We start from the raw sequence: 20,582 nt of genomic DNA on the forward strand, positions 1-20,582 counted from the left end.
AGCCACTATTTTAGGCAGTAGGAGACATACAAAGCTCAAATTGGGTCTCTGCCCTCACGGAGCTTACAATCTAGATGGCATGTACAAAGAAAAATATAATGTAAGTATAATATGCTAAATAGATAGGAAGATCTCAGTGTATCATGAGATCGGATGCTGTCAGAAAGAATTGAAGAATTCTAGCTGAGAGATTATGAGAAAGCTTCACAAATTGATAATGTCTTAGCTGGGTCTTAAAGGATAGGTAAAAGGTCAACAAGAAAGATATAATGCATATTTGTGTGTGTGTGTGTATGTGTGTGTGTGTGTGTGCGTCTGTCTGTCTGTCTGTGTGTGTTGGTGTGTGTGTAAAGAATAGTTTGAGCAAAATTGAGTAGTTGGGAGAACACAGAAGTATACAAAGGATGGTGAGTTAGACCAGTTTGGCTAGAGCAAATGTTAGGAATTAGTGTAGGATAAGACCGGAGGAGTAGGTTGGAATCAGATTATGGTAGAGATCATTGAATGCCAGACTAAAGATGGATAATGAGTTCAAATGAATAGCCACGTCATCTAAGCTTTTCATGATCATGTTCATGATCACGATCAGAATGCATTCTCCAAACACTGGCAATCTTGTAACTCGCAATATTGCAATAATTTTTCTACTGGATGACACATTCTTATTTTATTATTATTCAGAAATGTACCACTCTATTGTGAATTGGATGAAATTTAAAACAATGATGTTAGTCTATGAGGAGCTGATGAGTGATATGTGACATAAATTAAAAACATCTTCCCAAATTTTCCTTTCTTTTTTCTTCCTTTTCTTGTGATTTTACTAATTTCTTTGGCTCACTCAGTGATTCTACTAGAGTGGGAGGTAAAGTAGGATGACAAAAAATAGCAAGAGACAAAATTCATTAAAGAGGACAAGTAAAGGGAGGCATTTGTAAGAAAGAGAGAAAAAGGAATGATTAGGGAAAGAGGAGAATAAGTTACTAGATTATAAACTTCATGAGGGCAGGAACCATGCAGCATTCATTTTGTAGTGCTTATCACATCCCTCGGTACATAATGGGGACTTAATAATTTTTTTTATTTGAATGTGAAATGGAGACATAACTCCAAAGATGAAGTTTTTCACGGAGCCACATGCTACTAATGGCTTGAATTATTTCATATTACTTTCCTTCACATGTTCTAGACTACTTGCTGTTCCCTTCTTCCCACAATCCATTTCCTGACTTGGAACCTTGGCGCAAGCTGTGCCCTCCAGAGCTGGAATGAATGTCCTCCTCTCCAGCTCTTAGAATACTTGTACTACTTTAAGGTTTTCTTCTTTACCTCTCAACTGAAGCCTTTCCTTTTATTTCAAATTGTTAATATTCCATCTAGCCATGCGTTATTCTGTATTGACTTTTTTGGATTCATGTAGTATTCCACATTAGAATGTGAGATCCTTTAAGACAGGGATTGTTTTCTCACTGTTTTTGTTTATTTTGGTGGGTAGAGAGCTATCCTTGCAACCAGGAAGATTTGGGTTCAAGTCCTACTTCTGGCATATACTGACTTTGTGACCCTAGTCAAATTGCCCCACCTCTCAGAGGTGTCAAAAACGCAGCCAGGAGGTACATTGCCCCAGCAACTCAACTGAGTGTGACCAGAACCAGATTAAAATGGAGTTGGGAAATATATTACAAAATAAATAAAAATACAATAGAACCCAGATAATGTTAATATATCAATGGTATTAACATTATCTTTGTTCATTTGTCTTTTTTTGTGTTTTGTATGTTGTAAATCAATATGCTCTCACAGCCATCATTGTGTACAGTTTAGTGGCCCCTGTTTCTATTTGTGTTTGATATCACTGCTTTAGGCAACTGTAAGACTAAAAATTGGCACTGCCAGCTAGGTCAGGATAGCCCAAGTTCAAATTCAACTTCAGATCCTATCTGTGTAACCCTGGACATGAAAACAAACCTGGACAAGTCACTTGACCTCTGTTTGCCTCAGTTTCCTCATTTGTAAAATGGGGATCATTATAGTACCTACTTCCCAAGGTTGTGAAGATCACATGAAATAATATTTGTAAAGCTCTTATGACAGTGCCTGGCGCATAGTAAGCTCTCTATAAATGTTGTTTGTTGTTTTTATTATTTGCAGAGAAGGTGCCAGTCCACACTAGTAGATGAAGTTTCCTTACCTGGGAGTTTCCCATACTAATAAACCAACCTCTATTCCTATTGCTCATCCCATTTGACAGGATAATGTTTGGTACATAGTATGGAGTTAATAAATATATGTTGATAAATTGAGTTACAGTTAAATTGAGTTGCTATTCTTTTCTCACGAAACTGTGTTTATTAATAGAGAAAAAAGAAGGCATTAAGAGACTGTAGTTAATGATTGAATTACTGCTATCTCTTTGATAATTCATTTTTTAAAAATTAGTCATGATGCCCAAAGGAGCAAAGTTATAATGTATACTAATGTGAATAATTGCAATGTTTGATGACACTGGTTCCTCAAAAGCATCAGCATGATGCAGGCCTCATTGAATTTTACCAGCAGGAAAGCTCTAAGTCTGGGTTTGGCCTTGGATCATGGTAGGTCTGTTCTTCAAGGAAGAGCAGGCCAGCTTAGAGCAGAAAGGCTCCTCTTCCAGGTGGCCATTGGGTGGTGGATTTTTCAGACCCAGAAACTTCCAAAGACCATTAACTAAATTGTAGGAGGATTGTAATCTGCATCATTGGAGGGAAGACTCTCACACTGGTAAAATTATAGATCCCTAAAGATAAGGAATTTAACAGTATTCTCTCCCCGCAAAGCCACCATTTTATGAATAATGAATTAATTTATACATTTTTATTTGCTATTAAATTTTATTTCCATTTGATCTGTGATTTCACTGTGTGAGAAACACTCCATATCCATTCAGTTCAACAATTCTCTAATTTATAAACTTAGTTATTAGAGTTGCCAGGACACTGAGAAATTAAGTGACTTGCCCTGTGTCACATGGCCAGTATATGTCAGAAATGGGGCTTTAACCCCTAATCTTCCTGTCCTTATCTTCCATGCCATCAAATGAGATAAAAATTCTAAAGCATTGAACATGGTGTCTGACAGACAGTAAGTGCTTAATAAATGTTTGTTTCGTTCCCTTCCCCCCTTCCCATGCTCACTTTTTAAAAAAATATTGCCATAGTGATTTAATGTTTGCAAAGCATTTATATTACCAATGCGATACCCATAGCAGCTGCTACGAATATGCCAGTGTATTCTCAGGTTTGAATCACAAGACATAACAGGCCCTCTTCATTGAAGAAGGAACCAAGATATTTATTCGTGTGCCAGAAAGCCAAATCCATCATAGTAACCAAGAAGTCTATACACATTATCACTGCAGGGAACACCACCATGCCCAAGCCTTCCCTCCTTCAGGCATCCCCACAAACTGGCTCCCCTAAGCAAAATGCCTTTCTCTTACCCATACTAGCTGCTCTCTGTCTCCCTGCCTCCTCTCTCTCTCCCCATGCTGACTTTTTAAAAGATCTAATTTTGTTTAAAATGAATCAATTTAGGTATTTCCATTTGTCAACTAAAGTTATGCTTCTTAAAGTATTTTAATCAAAATTTTTATAGATGTGACCTATTTAATTGTTGTTTAAAATTGAAAATCAAATCTTTCAGGAAGGATATATGATCACGTAAGTTAGGAAGATTTAAAGGAAATTCACACTAATACTGGAAACCTTTTAGTTTGGGGGAAAAGGCAAGCCTGTTTTCTAACTGGAAAACCAGCTGGATGTCGTGGTACACTCCTATACTATTTGCTCCTGGGGAGGCTGAGGATGGTGGATCATTTGTAATTTGGAGTTTTGAGTTGCAATGAGCCTATTTGGAGTTTACAAGTCTGGCACAAATATCATGAGACCATGGGAACAGAGGACCACGAGGCTGCCTAAGAAGGGTGAAATGGTCCAGGTTGGAAAAGTAGAACAGGTAAATCTTCTGCACTGATGAGTATTGGGATAAAGCCCATAGGTGTCTGTTGCACTTTTAGTCTGGGCTAAATATGCCCTCATAGGGATCATTGTGTCCAGTACAGAGAGAGACAGTCTCGAAAAAGCAGGCAAATAAGTAAATAAATAAGTAGTCAAGACAGAAAAAAGAAGAAAGGAAGGAAGGGACAGATAGAAAAAGAAAAGCTTGGAAAACCACATTTTTCTTTGTATAATATATATAATTTATTCTTTCATTGAAAAATTATTATTCATATTTTTGCATACACATCACAATGTGCTTGTCTAAGTGGGGGATGTAATAGTAACATAGGAGAGGTTATGCTTTCTCTGTTTCCATGTTTGACTTCTCTTTATTTTTCCATCCTCTGTTAGTGTTTCCTAAACGTTAGTCCTGAAGTCTGATCTTTCTGAACATTCTTCCCTTTAGAGACAGTATTCATCCTCATGATTTCAACCATAACTTTCAAACTGATTATTTCAAGATCTATGTTTCCTGTTAAATCCTCTAATTTCAGTTACAGTTCCATATCCAGCTTCATTGTTAAGAAACATGTTACTTTTATCTCAAGAGGCCTGGGTACCCAGCTCCTATAAAATCACTTGTTAACAGAAGTATATACAAATATATATATATATATATATATATATATATATATATATATATATACTACCACAGAGAGAGAGACAGAGAGAGAGAGAGAGAGAGAGAGAGAGAGAGAGAGAGAGAGAGAGAGAGATAATCAGGCCTTTTTCAGCATTTAAAGGACTGAAAATTTAGAAGTTATAGTAGCCCAGAAACAATTACAAAAATACACTAAGCATGCAAAGGACTTAGGACTTATAAGATAAGAGTTATATTCACAAGTCAAGACATAAAAGCACATAAATCTATAAAAGCAGCTAGATGTCCCAGTGGATAAAGCACTGGGCTGGGTTCAGGAAGACCTGAGTCCAAATCTGACCTCAGACATGTACTAGCTATATATCAACACACACACACATGCGCGCACACACACATATATGCACATGTATATACACATACATGTACATATATGTAAATATATGCACATGTATAGATATGCATACATGTACATGTATATATATTGATATCAATATTGATATCTATATACACATACATTTGTTAACAAGTGCAAGTTAAAGTTATGGTTGAAATCAAGACCTTGGACAAGTCACTTAATTTGTCTACCTCAGTTTCCTCAACAATAAAATAGGGATAATATAATATTATAATTATATATTATTATTATTATTATAGCACTTACCTCCCAACATTGTTGTGAGGATCAAGTGAAATAATACTTACAGAACACTTAGCATAGTGCTTGAGTGAGCAATTAATAAGTGCTTATTCTCATTCCCACTCAGAGGACTCATAAGCTCCTCTGAGAAAGGGCCTGAATCTGTGATTGCCAGATAGCATTCTGATATTCTGTGAATTCCTATCCCTCCAATAGGGTGCTACCCAGTCCATGTCAGTCTCATAGTATCACCTGTGGTTCAAAGTCCCTCTGAAAGCCAAACACACTTTGGAGCTGCCATATAGGAAATCTCCTTCCTATCGGACTTACACTTTTTGAGTCACTCACAAAAATAGTGGTGAATAAATTACAGGCCTTCTGCTCCTTCACTAGTCTCTTTAGTGCTTTGTTGCTCTCTAGATGCTGGGCCCATAGTGGCAAATATCTTCTTTCTCTAAGAGACACACCACTCAGGAATCTTTTCTCTCTCCCCTGTTCTTCCCCACCTTTAGAAGCCAGTTCCCTCAACTCTTGAAATTGGTATTAGTCTCAAGACAAACTTTCAAGGCAGGTGCTGCCCAAGAAATGTCTCTTCTTGTCTAGAAGGCTATATACTGAGATTATATTGCTTAGGAAATTTTATTCTCCTTTAATTATGAGGTTGTATATGTAAAACAGCTCCAATGTCATTGTTCATAAACTCCTATCTCCTATCTAAGTCCATTTGAACATGCACATTTATCCTAGTACTATGAATAATGAATTAATTTAGGTATTTCCATTAGATTGTAAGCTCCTTGGCAGCAGGGGTTCTGTTTTGCCTTTTTTTATATCCCAAGAGCTTAACACAGTGCCTGGCACATGGTAAGTGCTTAATACGTGTTTATTGATTGACTGGTTACTATTAACATTTTATTTCTGCCTGATCTGTGATGCCACTTGTGTGAGAAACTCTCCAGATCTATGCAGTTCAGCAGTTGGTTTCTAATTTATAACCTTAGAGTTGCCAGGGCACTGAGAAGTGAAGTGATTGCCCAGAATCACGTAGCCAAGGTATGTCAGAAATGGAACTGAAAGAGGTCTTGATATTTTTCTATTTGTTGTTATCTCTTGTTCTGGGAGACTCTACTATGTGTCTGAATCCAAATGTGAACTCCAGTTTTCCTGACTTGAGGCTTAATGCTCTATACACTAGTAGTGCCACCTACCTACCTCTAGACTGGTGATAGTACTGTTAATACTCTGTCCTGGTCACCCTCCATCTTCAGTATCATGTACAGTTCTGCTCATCACATTCTAACAAAGCCATTTTGATAAACTGGAGACAAAGTGAAAGGGAATGGGGAAAGGCCCCAAGATCATGTCATGTAAGAGTCAGGAAGCGAACTTTTATAGCCTGGGATAAAGAAGAGTCAGGTATAACATAACATTTATTTTCGAAGATTTGAGGGTGTGTCACATGGAAGAGGAATTAGATTTATTTGCTTTAGCTCCAGAGAGCAGAATTAGAAGCATTGTGTGGAAGTTGCAAAGAATCAAATTTGGGCTTAGTGCCAGGAAAAATTTCATAGCAAATAGATCTATCTAAATATGGAATGGATCAGTTTTCAGACAAAGACCAAAGACACTTAGGTATGTATGTTGGAAAGATTCTTATTCCTGTACACTATGGAGTAGAGGGCCTTGGAGGTCCCCTAAAACTCTGTGATACTGAGTTTGAGATGTAGGTGAGAACATTCAGATATAAATGAGAAACAGGAGAGTGAATCAGTTACTTGATTGTTGACGGATTAGGGAAGAGAAAGGACGAGGAAGATTCAAGAAGCTGGTGGTGACATTGATAAGCTCTCTAGTTAATCAATTACATTAGAAAAGAGGATGAGGATCAAAAAAGACATTGGATTCGGTGACTCAAACAACTGCACCCTGAAAAAAGCCCCCCTCCTCCCGAAAAACAAATATGTGGCCTTTACATTTTATGACAATTTTGATTTTATTAAAATCAGAAAATTTTCTATGTAAGAAGTTGCATGTGAACATTGTAAGCTTTAAATTAGGCATTTTGTACAGTAGAAGTTGGGAGAAATGGGGAGATCAGTGTAGACATCATGATTTAAGGAAGGCCTTGAGATTTGAATTTGGTTTTGAAGAGAGTCAGAGGGAATTGAGAGAGGCATCAGCTAGATCGGATTGGAGAGGATGATTCCTGTAATGTATTTTTTTTGCATCAAAAGATTTTGTTGCTCCCTGAAAATACATGAGAAACCTAGACTTTTAGCGAGTTTGTCCAGGAGTGGTGGTAGGTTCATATTGCTCCTCATTTTCTCTTTAGATTCTCTTGCAACTTAGCTTTGGTTTTATAGTCAATATTGACCTATGAGCATGGAATAAAAAAGGAGGTAACTGGCAACCATAGAGTTAGAGTCCATTGAGCTGGGTCCCATCGACATGTACTTGAAACGGAGCTAACAACAATATATAACAGTTTTGCTTATTCTTATAGGATCTCTGTGCTAATGGTGCTCAGATATTAAATTTAAAGAGTTCACTAGTGGAGGAAGCAGCCAATGAACTAATAAATATATTGCTGGATTGGGAAGTGTGGTCTACAGGAGAAAAATTCTCAAATGGCAAACAAGTTGATTCAGGAAGTGAAAACACAGGTAAAAGAATTGTTAATGTTAATACTTTTCTAGGTTAGTCACACTAATTTATTGAAGCTTTAATAGGTATTAATGAATACCTATAATAATTAATAATATAGAATATATTCTATTGTATAATAATATAATTTACAATATAATAATTAATAATTACACCTACAATAATTAATTAGGTATTTATATGTCTGATGTCAGAAGTTTTTCTCAGTCTTTTTGAAGAACTCTTTCTGATTTATAAAGATATTCATTCTCAAAAAACATTTATAGAAATGAAAATATAGTACTAATCAATTTGATAACAAAGTTTTTAATCTTTAATGACTATAGTTTGGAAGTTTAAGTTTATACAAATTTTTTATGCCAACTACATGAACTATTATATTTAAAATGCTTTGTAATTGTATAACAAAATTTCTCAGAGCATATAAATAATAGTGTGCTATTTGGTCTCAAAAATAGAGCAAGCTTCTGATTATTCAGGAAGAAATTAATTTAGGTTTCACTCATTCCAAGTTCAATATTTTATCTACTTTTCCCTTACCCCATGTATCTTCTATCTTTCACTACCTATAGCTTTTTCAGTAATTCAACTCTATTTTGTCACTTTTCTTCCTCTCTTCCTCTTTAAAAAGTTAGGTCTATATTTTGTTATTTATTTTCCATGTTTTTGTTGCAGCAGGTGAAGAGCAGGGAAAATTAGAAAGTCTGGCATCTTCTCTTAATGCCAGTCAGACTGGAGTTGGGCTCCCTCCTGCAATAGCTAGGAGAAAGAAGAAAGAGAATGAGATTTTAGAGGAAGAAGCTTGTGAACTACTTTCTCATTTCAACCACCAAAACATTGATGCTCTTCTGAAGGTTACTCGGAATGCCTTAGAGTCCATTCGTAAACGGACTTATTCTTCCAACACAATTAACTTCAGAGGTAATAATCTCACACAGTTTCCTTATTGGCTAACTTGCTATTTAAGTCAGTGACCAAGCTGTCTTATGCTGATGGCACCATGTCAGGTTCCTCATGGGACATATTCAGCAATCTGACCCATTATATTTTATGATTTGTTTGCTAATGGTGGGTAGTATGAAAGTCTAGGAAAAGGTCAAATGGGCAGATCCTTCTCTTTATAGTACTGGTTGGTACACTTCTTTGGAGAGAGAGCTGTATGGGAAATATCCCCATGTGGATATTATTGAGTCTTTTAAAAACCAACGCTGGTAAATAATATAAATATTGGGGTTTTTTCTATTCTAAACTTTTAGTGAGTTTCTTCAAATTTTATCTTGATATTTATTCACGTGCTTAACAGTTTATTTATTTATTGACTCTTAGGGAATAAAAGGTTTACTACTTAATTAATATTTTAGGATCCTTTCCTTATGATAGTGGTCTCTGTTAAGTACCAATAAAATGATAATTTACACAATGATTTCAAAATACGGCTGATTTTCAGAGAGTGGGGTTCCTTTAAGAGGAATATACTTACGTCATAATATTTAGAATTCACTTTAAAAAACTTAATTACCTACTACCTACAAAATAATCTTTACTTGCAGATGGAAACAAAGATGAATTAAACGTGGTCTAAACCTCGAGCATCTTATTTTCTAATAGTGCAAAAAAAGGATGTAAATGGTAATTTTAATTTTGTAAAGGGCAAATTAGGAGATGATAAAGTACAAAAGAAAGAGGCATAATGAGAACTGAAGTCTGAGAGGATTCTTTAAAAAGTAACATGAGATTCAGCTTAATCATCAAGTCACCATGAGTTAGATTAATATTTTTGCTCCTTTTCTTTAGTTATTTCAGTGAAAAAATGAGATTAAGCATATATTTGTAAAGTTAAGTCTTTACCATGTTTTATGTTAACACAGACAATGAACACTCATCTAAGCCAAAGCAGATCAGCTTCCCCATTTTTAGGGCAAACATCATCTTATCAATCCCGAACATCTCAATGGCTCCAGTTCTGGATGATATACAGCAGACTCTTAACAGAGCAGTGGAGTGTATCATCAGCGTCATGAAGGGAGTTGGACAGTGGAGTAAAGAGCGATTGTCCACAGTGAGTTTGGGACTGAAGCAATCATTAGGGCTTTCAAAATCAGTTATTTGGGAGGGATGAAAATGATGCTTTGTTTTTTTCTTGTAGAAAAAGCTGCTTGAAAGAAAAATTGTCACCCTGAGGAACAACAACAAAGAAAGTGATTCAGATGATGACATGGGTGAGACTGGAACTCAAGGTAAGTAGGTTTCGGTTTCTTTTGGAAATAAGAAACAAGAGGCAAGATCAGTACTGCCCTTTAAATTCCAAAATTTTAGTAGGCTGTTCCAAAGATCATTTGTTTTATTACTAGTTGTTTGAAGCATCATTTTCAATTATAATAGCAATGAAAACAAACCCTGATCAAGACTGTTATTTCTACTGTCATTCAGTCCTATGCAACTCTTCATGGACCATAGCATGCCAGTCCCTTTTATCCTCTAGTATCTCCCAATGTCTGTCCAAACTCATGTTCTTTGTTTCCATGACATAATCCATCTCATCCTCTGCCATCCTCTTCTCCTTTTGCCTTCAATCTCTCCCACCATCAAAGTCTTTCCAATATGTCCTGTCTTTTCATTATGTGGTCAAATTATTTAAGCTTCAACTCCAGTATTTCTTCTTCCAGTGAGTAGTCTGAATTAAGTTTTTAAGTATTGACTAATTTGATCTTCTTGCTGTCCAAAGTACTCTCAAATATCATCACTAGAAACACAATTCAAAAGCATCAGTACTTAGGTGCTCAGCTTTCCTTATAGTCCAATTCTCACATCCATACAATACTACTAGAAAAACCATAGCTTTGACTATGTCAACCTTTGTTGGCAAGGTGATGTTTATGCTTTTTATTATGCTGTCCAAATTTGCCATACTTTTCTTTCCAAGGAGCAAGTATCTTTTAATTTCATGGCCACAGGTACTGTCTGCAGTGATCTTTGAGCCCAAGAACATAAAATCTGACACAGCTTCCATTTCTTCTTCCTCAATTAGCCAGGAAATAATGGACCAGATACCATGATCTTAGTTTTTTTTTTTTAATGTTAAGCTTCAAGCCAGCTTTTACAGTCTCTTCTTTCATCCTTATCAAAAGGCTTCTTAATTCTTCTTCACTTCCTGACACCATAACGGTATCATCTGCATATCTGAGATTGCTGATATTCCTCCTGGCAATCTTAACATTAGCTTTTGATTTGTCCAACCCGGCATTTTGCATGATGTACTCAACATATAAGTTCAAAAAAATAAGGTGACAATATATAGCCTTGTTGTACTCCTTTTCCAGTCTTGAACTAATCAGTTCCATATTTGGTTCTAACCATTGCTTCTTGACCTGCATACAAACTGAGGCAAACAGGGTTGAGTGACTTTCCCAGGGTCACACAGCTAGTAAGAGATTGAGGACAGATTTGAACTCAGGAAAATAAGTCTTTCTGAGTCCAGGCTTGACACTCATTCACTGAGTCATCTAGTTGCCTATCTGGCTTATAGTAGATGTGTAATAAATGTTTGTTGTATTTCTAATTGAACAGCCTTAGGACCTGTATTCGATTCTGTGCTATATGCATTTTTTCCAATGGTGCAGATAAAAGCATGCTTAGCAAATCTGTAGATGACTCAAAATTGATTAGTACATTGGGCCAAGTATACTAAGATAAAATTTAATGAGGACAAACTCAAAATCTTATACTTGGGTACAAAAAAATTCAATCTCTCAAGTACAAAAAGTGGAAGTAATATCTAGATAGCAGTTTCGAAATAATCTCTGGAATTAATCATATTAAAAACTCCATATGAGTCAACAGAGTGATATGGCAACTAGGAAGGCTATTATCGTGTTAGGTAGCATCATAAGAGGTCATAATACTAGTGTGTTCTGTCTTGTCCTTTCCAGGAAGCTAGGTGGGGCAGCGGACAGAGTGATAGACAGGTAGTCATGAAGACCTGAGTTCAAATCTGACCTCAGACATTTACTTGCTGTGCGATCTTGGCCAAATTACTTAATTTCTGCCTGCCTCAGTTTCCTCAATTGTTAAATGGGGATTATAATAGCACCTACCTTGCAGGATGTACCTGGAACATGGTAGATGCTATATAAATGCATATTCCTTTCTCCTTTCCTTCCTCTTGTTCACACTAAATCAGCAGTACCATGATTAGTTCTGGGATCCTCAATTTAGGAAGGACATTGGTGACCTGGAGAGTAAGTAGAAGAAGGCAACTAGAATAGTTAAAGACCTCAAGATCATGACACCTGAAGGAGAAGCATTTAAAATTGCTACCCTGCAGGAGAAAAGACTTAGAAGGATATGATAAGTGTCTTCCAAGTATTTGAGGAGCAGCCACATCCTAGAGGAATTAGGCTTATTTCGTTTGTCCTCAGAGGGCAGATCTAGGAGGAAGAGCTGGAAATTGTAAAAAGTCAAATTCACCCTTGAGGTAACGAAAAGCTTCCTAGCAATTAGAGTTATCTAAAAGTGGAATATACTGCCTTGGGAGATAGTCACTCTTGCCTAATTGGATGACTTCAAGTTAAGATTGGTATAGCACTAGTCACCTATAGCGGAGGATACTTTGCAGGTATAGGTTGGATTGTGGAGTTTCTAAAGTTCCTTTTAATTTTGAAATATTGGTGATTCTGTGATTTCTAAGGTTCTGCTGGCTGCAGATCCTATGTTCCTATGACTCTTATTTTAAGCTCTGTTTGAAATTAAAATCAGAGGATTGAACTCCTTAACCAGTTTTAAATTTGACTAAATGTCAAGGTCCATATATTTTAAAGATTCTAAATATCACACTGTATTTTCCAGTTTTATTGTCTGGTAATTAGTAATCTATAATCCAGACAGGTTGACTTGCCCAAGGTCACACAGCTAGCTAATTAGTGGCAGCTCTGGAAATAGAACTCAGGTTTATTAGTGTAGCTATGCAGACCATCTCTACCCCCCAACTTATGCCAAAGATCTAGGCTCTATTTTGAATTTTCATTTAGTCCTCTAAAGCTTAAAATGAAACCAATCTAAAACTTTCACCATAAAGCTGCTATTGGACTAAATTCTCCCTGTTAATATTAATTCCTAGCACTCAGGCTTGTAACTTTGGAGTCCTTCAATTCAATCCATTTCAATTCCACTCAACAAGCATTTATTAAGTGCATGCCAGATACTGTGCTAGGTGATACAGAGACAAAAAAAACAAAAAACCAAAACCTCTTCGCTCCCAGAGCTTCCATTTTACTTGTAGATAAAACGTGTGTATGGATAGTTAAAGATGGTAATTGAGGAGGGAGGGGTCATTGGCAACTGGGGATTTGGAACTAGGGAAGGAAAAGGAGCTGGAACTTGAAAAGAATGTAGCCCCTATAGCCGCACTCCCCTCTCAAACACCGGGCCTTCAGAATAGGGTGCTTCAGGTACAAGGTACTCTGGAGACCCACATTCACTCCAAATCAGAATGGAGAACCTCATTTTCTCCCAATTAGTATCAAAAGTGGGCAGAAAGAAAACTGTATTTCAGACATAGGGAAAAAAATTATGAGTGGTGAGGTGGGGGATAGAATGTGAAATTTGTGGGATAGCTAGTAGTCCAGCCTAGCTGTAATGCAGAAAAACACAAGTAGAGTAATATGAGATAATGCTGGAAAGGTAGAGTGGATCTAGGTTGTGCATAGCCTCCAGTGGAGGGCTGAGAAATGTGTGTTTTAGCCTAGAAGTGACTGGGAGCCACTGACATTGCTTTTAGCAGAAAAGTTTCATGGTTAGATCTGTGCTTTACATACGTCAATTTGACAGTCATATAGAGGATGGATTAGAGAGGCCACTGGAAAAAGGGAAGTCAATCAGAAGGCTATTGCAACCTCCCAGGGGAGATGTTATAAAGCCCTGAAAGAGGTTAATGATTTTGTGGTGATCATGTGAGGAGAGAGCAGGCAACAAATGGGAGAGATATTATGGAGGGAGAACCCGAAGGAGTTGGCTAGTGATTAGATATGTAAATAAAGGAGAGCTAAGAGTTAAGGAATGACTCAGCTATTTAAATCTGGGTGACTGTTATCCTCAACATGAATAGGGAAATTTGGAGGAATTTATTTGAGGATGGGGAATGAGTAATTCTATTCTTAACATATTGAGTTTAAATTGCCGTTGGGATATTCATACGTCTGGTAAGCAGTTGACAGTTAGTGATGAGTTCAGGAGATAAATTTTACGCGCACATACACACACGTATATTCTTAGACATATATTGAGGAGTCAGAGTATAGAGGTAACAATTCAACTGATAGGATCTGATAAAATCACTGAGAGAATATATAGAGAAGAGGCCCAAGACAGAGCCTTATAGGTTACCCACACTCAGTGGAAAGGAGGTAGATAATGTAACACTAAGGACTGAGCAACAGTAGAAAAACAGGCAAAATATGTAGGAAGAGAGCCAGGAAAGAGCGTTGTCTTGAAAGCCAAGAGAAGAGAGAATATACAAGAGGTGGTGGGGCATATAGGTGGCACAGTGGATAGAGTGGTGGGTCTGGAGTCAGGAAGACTCATCTTACTAGCTTACTTACTAGCTAAGTGACCTGGGGAAAGTTGCTTATCCCTGTTTGTCTCAGTTTCCTCATTTGTAAAATGAGCTTGAAATACAAATGTCAAACCACTCCAGTATCTTTACTAAGAAAACCCCAAGTGAGGTCATGAAGGGTCAGACATGACTGAAAAATGAATAAACTGAACACAGGAGGTGGTAGTGGTTGATAGTGTCAGAAACTGTAGGGATGGCAAGGAGGATGAGGACTGATAAGTCTCAGGAAGGTGTCGGGGTTGGAAGATAGCTTACAAAAAGGCTGAGAAATGAGTGGGAGGTGAGGAGCTTGGCAGTGAAGAGGATGATTACATGAGAGTATTACAAGGTCAAGACAAGTTTTTTCTTTTAAAGGGTGAGATATTCTTGGACATGCTCATATGGAGAAATTGGAGATGCCAGGGAAAGAATGATCAACAGAACATTCTGATAGAGGGCATGTGTAAGGAACAGGATGAAGGACCTGAGCAGAAGGGTTAGAATTGAATAGAAAGATCATCTCTTCCTCAGTTACTAGAACTAAGGAAGAGAGGACTTGATTTTATACAGTTGTTAGGTATAGCTTAGGGGAAATGGGACAACTCATTGTGGATGACCTTGATTTTTTTCAGTGAAAATGTACTTTAGGTCATTTGTGAATGGGGGTCACAGAGAAAGACTGAGAAAGGAAGAAAAGTTTTTGAACAGCCTCTATGGGTCAATCAGTAGAAAACCAGCCAGGGAAAAAGAGAACGATTATAGTGCAGCAGTGAAGACTCAGAGACAAATTGACTTGACTTTATATCAGAAATAGGTAGCCTAATTGCATGATATCCTCCAGGGGCATTCAACAGCACAGGAGTAGGGGGAGAAAGGAAAGATGGCTGAGGTCATCCAGGACTGAGGATTAGCAAAATGGGAATGGTGGTAGAACAAGGAGTAAAAGGAATTCAAGGTGGAAGATGAGACATAGTTGAATTTGGTAACTATAGATGCAAGATAATGAAGTGAGGTGAGTGCCAGGTAACAAGGTGATGGGCTGGGAGGGCAAGGAAACATAGAGAAGACTGTATATTGTAGAGAGGTATAGGTTTTGGAATGAGGTAGAGAGAGAGAGAGAATAATTTTGATGACAGGAGAATTCTAGAGTTCAAGAATATGGAGGTAGTTTTGGGATAGGGCAATTAATATGTAATCTTATCTTCTCTGCTAATACACAAACACCCATATATGGAGTAAAATTGCATGACATGGCAGCTGAAGAGATTGATGAAATGGGGGTTGAGGTGAAAAGGAAAATCCTTGAGAAAGGAGAGAGGATGACCTGGAGCTTGGTTACAGATTACAGGAGCAAAGATCTGGAAAAGGTGAGATATGCTGATGCAATAAAACTCAAAGGAGGGGAGGTTAGAGAATGGTGGTGGTAGAAGGAAGATTTATAAATGGTAGTGGGAAGGAAGGAGTCGGCGAACTGCTCCTCCTGTCCTGGGGTATGTGTGTGTGTGTGTGTGTTTGTTTGTTTGTTTGTGTACGTATGTGTATACATGCATATGTACATGAGTGGAGTGTCACCAGATGGAGACAATGGGTAGGTGATTAGAGAAGAGATCTCTTCATGATAAACCAGGTTACTATGAAAAAGAGGATGTAGTGTGAGAGGAAGTGATTTAAGATAAGGGGAGTTTGTTGATTGTAGAGCTGGGTTTTCAGATGGCTTTCTTTACAGCTTTGGTTTCTATTATGTAATTTTTCTTCAATCATAGTGTAGTGCCAGTGAGATATTCACAGCACCTACAGCAGCTATGAATATGCCAGGGTAGTTCTGAACTACAAGATATAACAGACTCTTTACATGGAAGACAGAATCAAAACATTTGTTCAAACACCAGAAAGCCAAATCCACCATAGCAACAAAGAAATCTATATCCATTATCAATGCTGGGGACACTGCCATCCCCAGACCTTCTCTCTGTTAGGGCCTTCCAGCAAATGAACACCTGCAAGTAAAATGACTCCCTGGCTCTCCACTCACACTAGCTGCTGCTTCTCTCTCTCTCTCTCTCTCTCTCTCTCTCTCTATCTATCTATTTCTCTCTCTCTCTCCCCCCACCCCCACCCAGCTCTGATTGCTCTGTTTTACTTCCTCTCAGCTCTGCACCACCCTTCCTGCTCCACCCCTTCCTTCAGCAAACTCCTCCCACCACAGGCTTCATGTGACTCAAACTCATGTGACTTAGGTTGCCATGGGCCTATTACTGGATGGGAAAGATTTTCCCATTGCATTACCAATAGCATAGATGGGGCATGGTGAAGAGTTCATACCACATATCTAACTAAGTCAGATAGTACCTGGTGATTGGTTGTGCAGAGGTCAGAATAGAGTCACACAGCACTAATTTGATGGTGTTTAGAGTCTCATGGGATGGACAGAATAGTATCATCTGTCAATGTTAATTACATCTGGTAGGGCTGCGTGAAGAGCCTCCTTTGCATTATCTTTGACTCTTCTCGATTCATCTTTGATGCTTTCTCATCTCTCATTCCACTCCTTTGATCATGGATCCAAACCTGTCATTTCTACTTCACATTACCACAAGATTCACTGTCAGAGGCTTGAGTTGCTTCTCTATGTAGGTATCTATCTGTGTAGGATCCTCATATGCGTGATCGCCTCCGCCATATACTTGTTGGTTTTTCATGTTTAAATATTTACCTTCATTTCTCTTTCATACATTTGTGAGAGAGTGTGCCCTACATTTATGGCAGGAATGTTCTATTTTAATTTTTCTTCCTATGCTAATTCTTTGAATGTCTTTACTTTCACCTATGTGTATCATCTGGCTAAGCAGCAAAACAACAACAAAGGCCAGCAAAAAAACAAAATAGGGAACCACATCTGTAGGGGCTTGTGAGCTATGATTTTGACTGAATGTGGGCCTCCAGAGAACTTTGTACTTGGAGTTCCTAATTGGACGGTCCTGTTTGTGAGAGAAGAATGCTAAAGGAACTGCCTTTAGCTCAGGCTCCAGCTTGTTTGTGAAGCTTCCCATGATTCCAAGCCCTGTGATGGTGTATTCACTAGAAAGAATAAGGTTCTTGGAAGCAGGAAGTCCTTTGTTTTTAATCTTGTCTCCTCATTGCAGTTCTGAGAACAGTTCCTGTCCTCTCCATTTGCAGTTCCTCTAGTTCAGGGCCTCATCTCTTTTTTGCTAAGTATAGAACACTTTTTTTTTGGTGATGTACACCACTGGTGTCAAATTCAAATACAGTTAAGTGAACAGAACCAGGAGAATGCTGTACACAGTAACAGTAATATTCTACAATGAGGAACTGGGAATGACTTAGCTATTATCAGCAATACAATGACCCAAGGCAGTCCCAAAGGACTAATGATGAAGCATACTACCCATCTCCAGAGGAAGAACTGATATTGTTTGAATACAGACTGAAACATGCTATTTTTCTCTTTCTTTCATTCTTTTTATTTTATTCGACTCTTCTTGTACAAAATGACTAATATGGAAATGTTTTACATGATTGCACATGTATAATCTATAACTGATTGCTTAATGTCTAACGGAGGGGGAAGGGAGGAAGGGAGGGATAGAATTTGCAAAAGTTAAAAAAACTGTTTTAACATGTAATTGAGGAAAAATATTATAAAAAACTAAAATATAAATGAGTGTACATAAGGATCTCTGCAGCCACATATTTGCTTGAAAACTGCATATTAATATCATGTATATTTTATTATATATTTATTTATTAAATATTTCCCTATAGTAACATCTTAATCTGGTTCTCGAGGCACTTGAGGAGGGCCCTATATTTGACACCTCTGTTCTATGCTTGTTTTTGTTGTTCGATTGTTTCAGTCAAAACCAGCTCTTTGTGGTCCCATTTGGGGTTTTCTTGGCAAAGACACTAGAGTAGTTTGCCATTTCCTTCTCCAACTCATATTACAGATTAAGAACTGAGGCAAACAGGGTTAAGTAACTTACCTAGGGCCACATAGCTACTAAGTGTCTGAGGTCAAATCCAAACTCATGATAATGAGTCTTCCTGATTCTATCTAGAATGGTACTTTATCACTGCACCGCCTAGCTGCCCCTGCTCTATGCTACTGGCCACTTATTCTCTTTAAAGCAAAAATCCCTTTGCTTACTGAATAAAGTTTAAATTCCTGAGACCTCTTCCTATAGTCTGCTTTGTAGCCAATGTGGCCTGCTCTCTGTATGGCTGTTTCATTTTGCTCTCTCCTTTTCTAATGCTCTCTCTTATGTTTGGAATAAATTTCTTCTACTTCCTCTCCCTCAACCTCCCCTCCCCTCTTCCACACACCCGCATCTCTGTTGGTCCTCCATGAAATCTTCTCTTGCTCTCTAAGTGAAAGTCTGTCATAGCATTTTTCCCCATCATACTCTACCTTGTATCAAATTTATGTATGTCTTGTATCTTCTTTGTTAGAATATAAGCTCCTTGAAGGTAGAAAAGATATTAATTTTCATTTTTGTAAACTCAGTGCCTACCAATATATTTTGCATAAAGTAGGAAAATCAGAAACATTTGTTGATTTTTGCTGAATTGTTGAAATTATCTTTTAATTACATTAATTTCCCTTGATTTATACTTTCTTGATATTTCAACAATGTGAAAACTGTGAAAGACAAGATTTTACTATATTTGTGGATCCCCAGCATTCAGTCATATATTAGAGAGAAAGAAGATTATTTATGAAGTATTATTACCATAAAGACTTATTTCAGTTATGATTCAGTTATTTTAATTGGAGCTTTATCTTATAACTATGAACTTTTCCTGTTTTAGATACCATTGAAATAGCATCTGTCAACTTACCAATTCCAGTGCAAAGTAAGAACTATTACAAGAGTGTTTCTGACAACAAAGAGATTGTTAAATTGGTTTCTGTGCTTAGCACAATCATCAACTCTACCAAAAAGGTAGGTCGATAGTATATGCCCTCTGAGACTTCCTCTAGCCACAGGGCTCTTTGGTGACTGAGGGCTGAATCTTTCAATCAGCTAACATTTATTAAGCACTTCCTGTGTGCCAGGAGCCATGCTAGGTCCTGGATAAATATAGAAATAGGAAAATGTGGCAGACCAAAGGCCTTAAAGAGCTTGGGGTGGGACAGAATGAGGAGAGGTAGGAGAGGTAAGAGACCTTGGTACATCATGTTCACAAGAAAGTAAATAAAAAATGTATCCAAAAGAAACACAAAATATTTTTGAAGGGGCTTTAGCAACTGAACAAATCAGAAAAGGCCTCTTGAAAGTGTAGGAATTTGAGCTGAGGCTTGAAGGAAACTAGATATTTCACGAGACAGAGGAGGGGAGAGAAAACACTGAAAGCTGCTTGAGAGTAATGACTTTTTTTTTTAACCTTCCTTATATCTGTAGTGCTTAGCACAGTGCCTGGCACATGGTAGGTGTTTAATAAATGCTCCTTGATTGAATAAACTCATTTCAATACCTAATACAAAAGGGTTATGTTATTATTAATATGTTGACTCCTGAACTAATCCTTAAGATTGCAGATATGAAAAAACAGCACAAAACATGCGCTGCTTTAAATAACTCAGCTATACTGAAAATCCCAGCTTGCAAAGTCATATTGAGATCATTACCTCCTTACAAAGAATTTTTCACTTTACAAAATTATTATCCTTCCCACAGTCATGTCTCTTTCTACATTTGGAGTAGGATTTAACTTATACACAGTGTCACAATAAGAATAAGAGCTGGCCACCCCAGTCTTCTGCACGTAAGTTTTGTATACACTGGTCTCCTTGAGAGAAACTAGCAATAATTCCAAGGAAGATATCCTTCACTTGTAATATAAAATGTCATTGATGCTTCGATGCTAATAGAGGGGTCTGAAGGGGGTCCTCTCATTCTGTAGCTGTCTTTACTCACTCATAAGTCGGTGCCGTTAGGAGAGGTATAGAGGCGAGGAATCTCAGATTCCCAAAAGGCACCTTTCTCTCCTTCTTAATCCAGGGCACCTTAAAATTTGCTAAGAAAGGTTTATTAT

At 37.5% G+C, this 20,582-nt stretch overlaps 1 protein-coding gene across 1 annotated transcript in view; it reads left to right on the forward strand.

Annotated features, from left to right (window-relative positions):
* Positions 1–20,582, forward strand: part of DNAH5 (dynein axonemal heavy chain 5) — a 314,391-nt gene that overhangs the window by 82,295 nt on the left and 211,514 nt on the right. The window contains exons 19-23 of the mRNA XM_036745231.1: positions 7,779–7,938; positions 8,615–8,860; positions 9,808–9,998; positions 10,086–10,176; positions 19,356–19,489. Coding sequence (XP_036601126.1) covers positions 7,779–7,938; positions 8,615–8,860; positions 9,808–9,998; positions 10,086–10,176; positions 19,356–19,489 — 822 coding nt within the window. The remainder of the gene's footprint in view (positions 1–7,778; positions 7,939–8,614; positions 8,861–9,807; positions 9,999–10,085; positions 10,177–19,355; positions 19,490–20,582) is intronic.

This window comes from Trichosurus vulpecula, chromosome 1, assembly GCF_011100635.1.
Source record: "Trichosurus vulpecula isolate mTriVul1 chromosome 1, mTriVul1.pri, whole genome shotgun sequence".
Classification (NCBI taxonomy): domain Eukaryota; kingdom Metazoa; phylum Chordata; class Mammalia; order Diprotodontia; family Phalangeridae; genus Trichosurus; species Trichosurus vulpecula.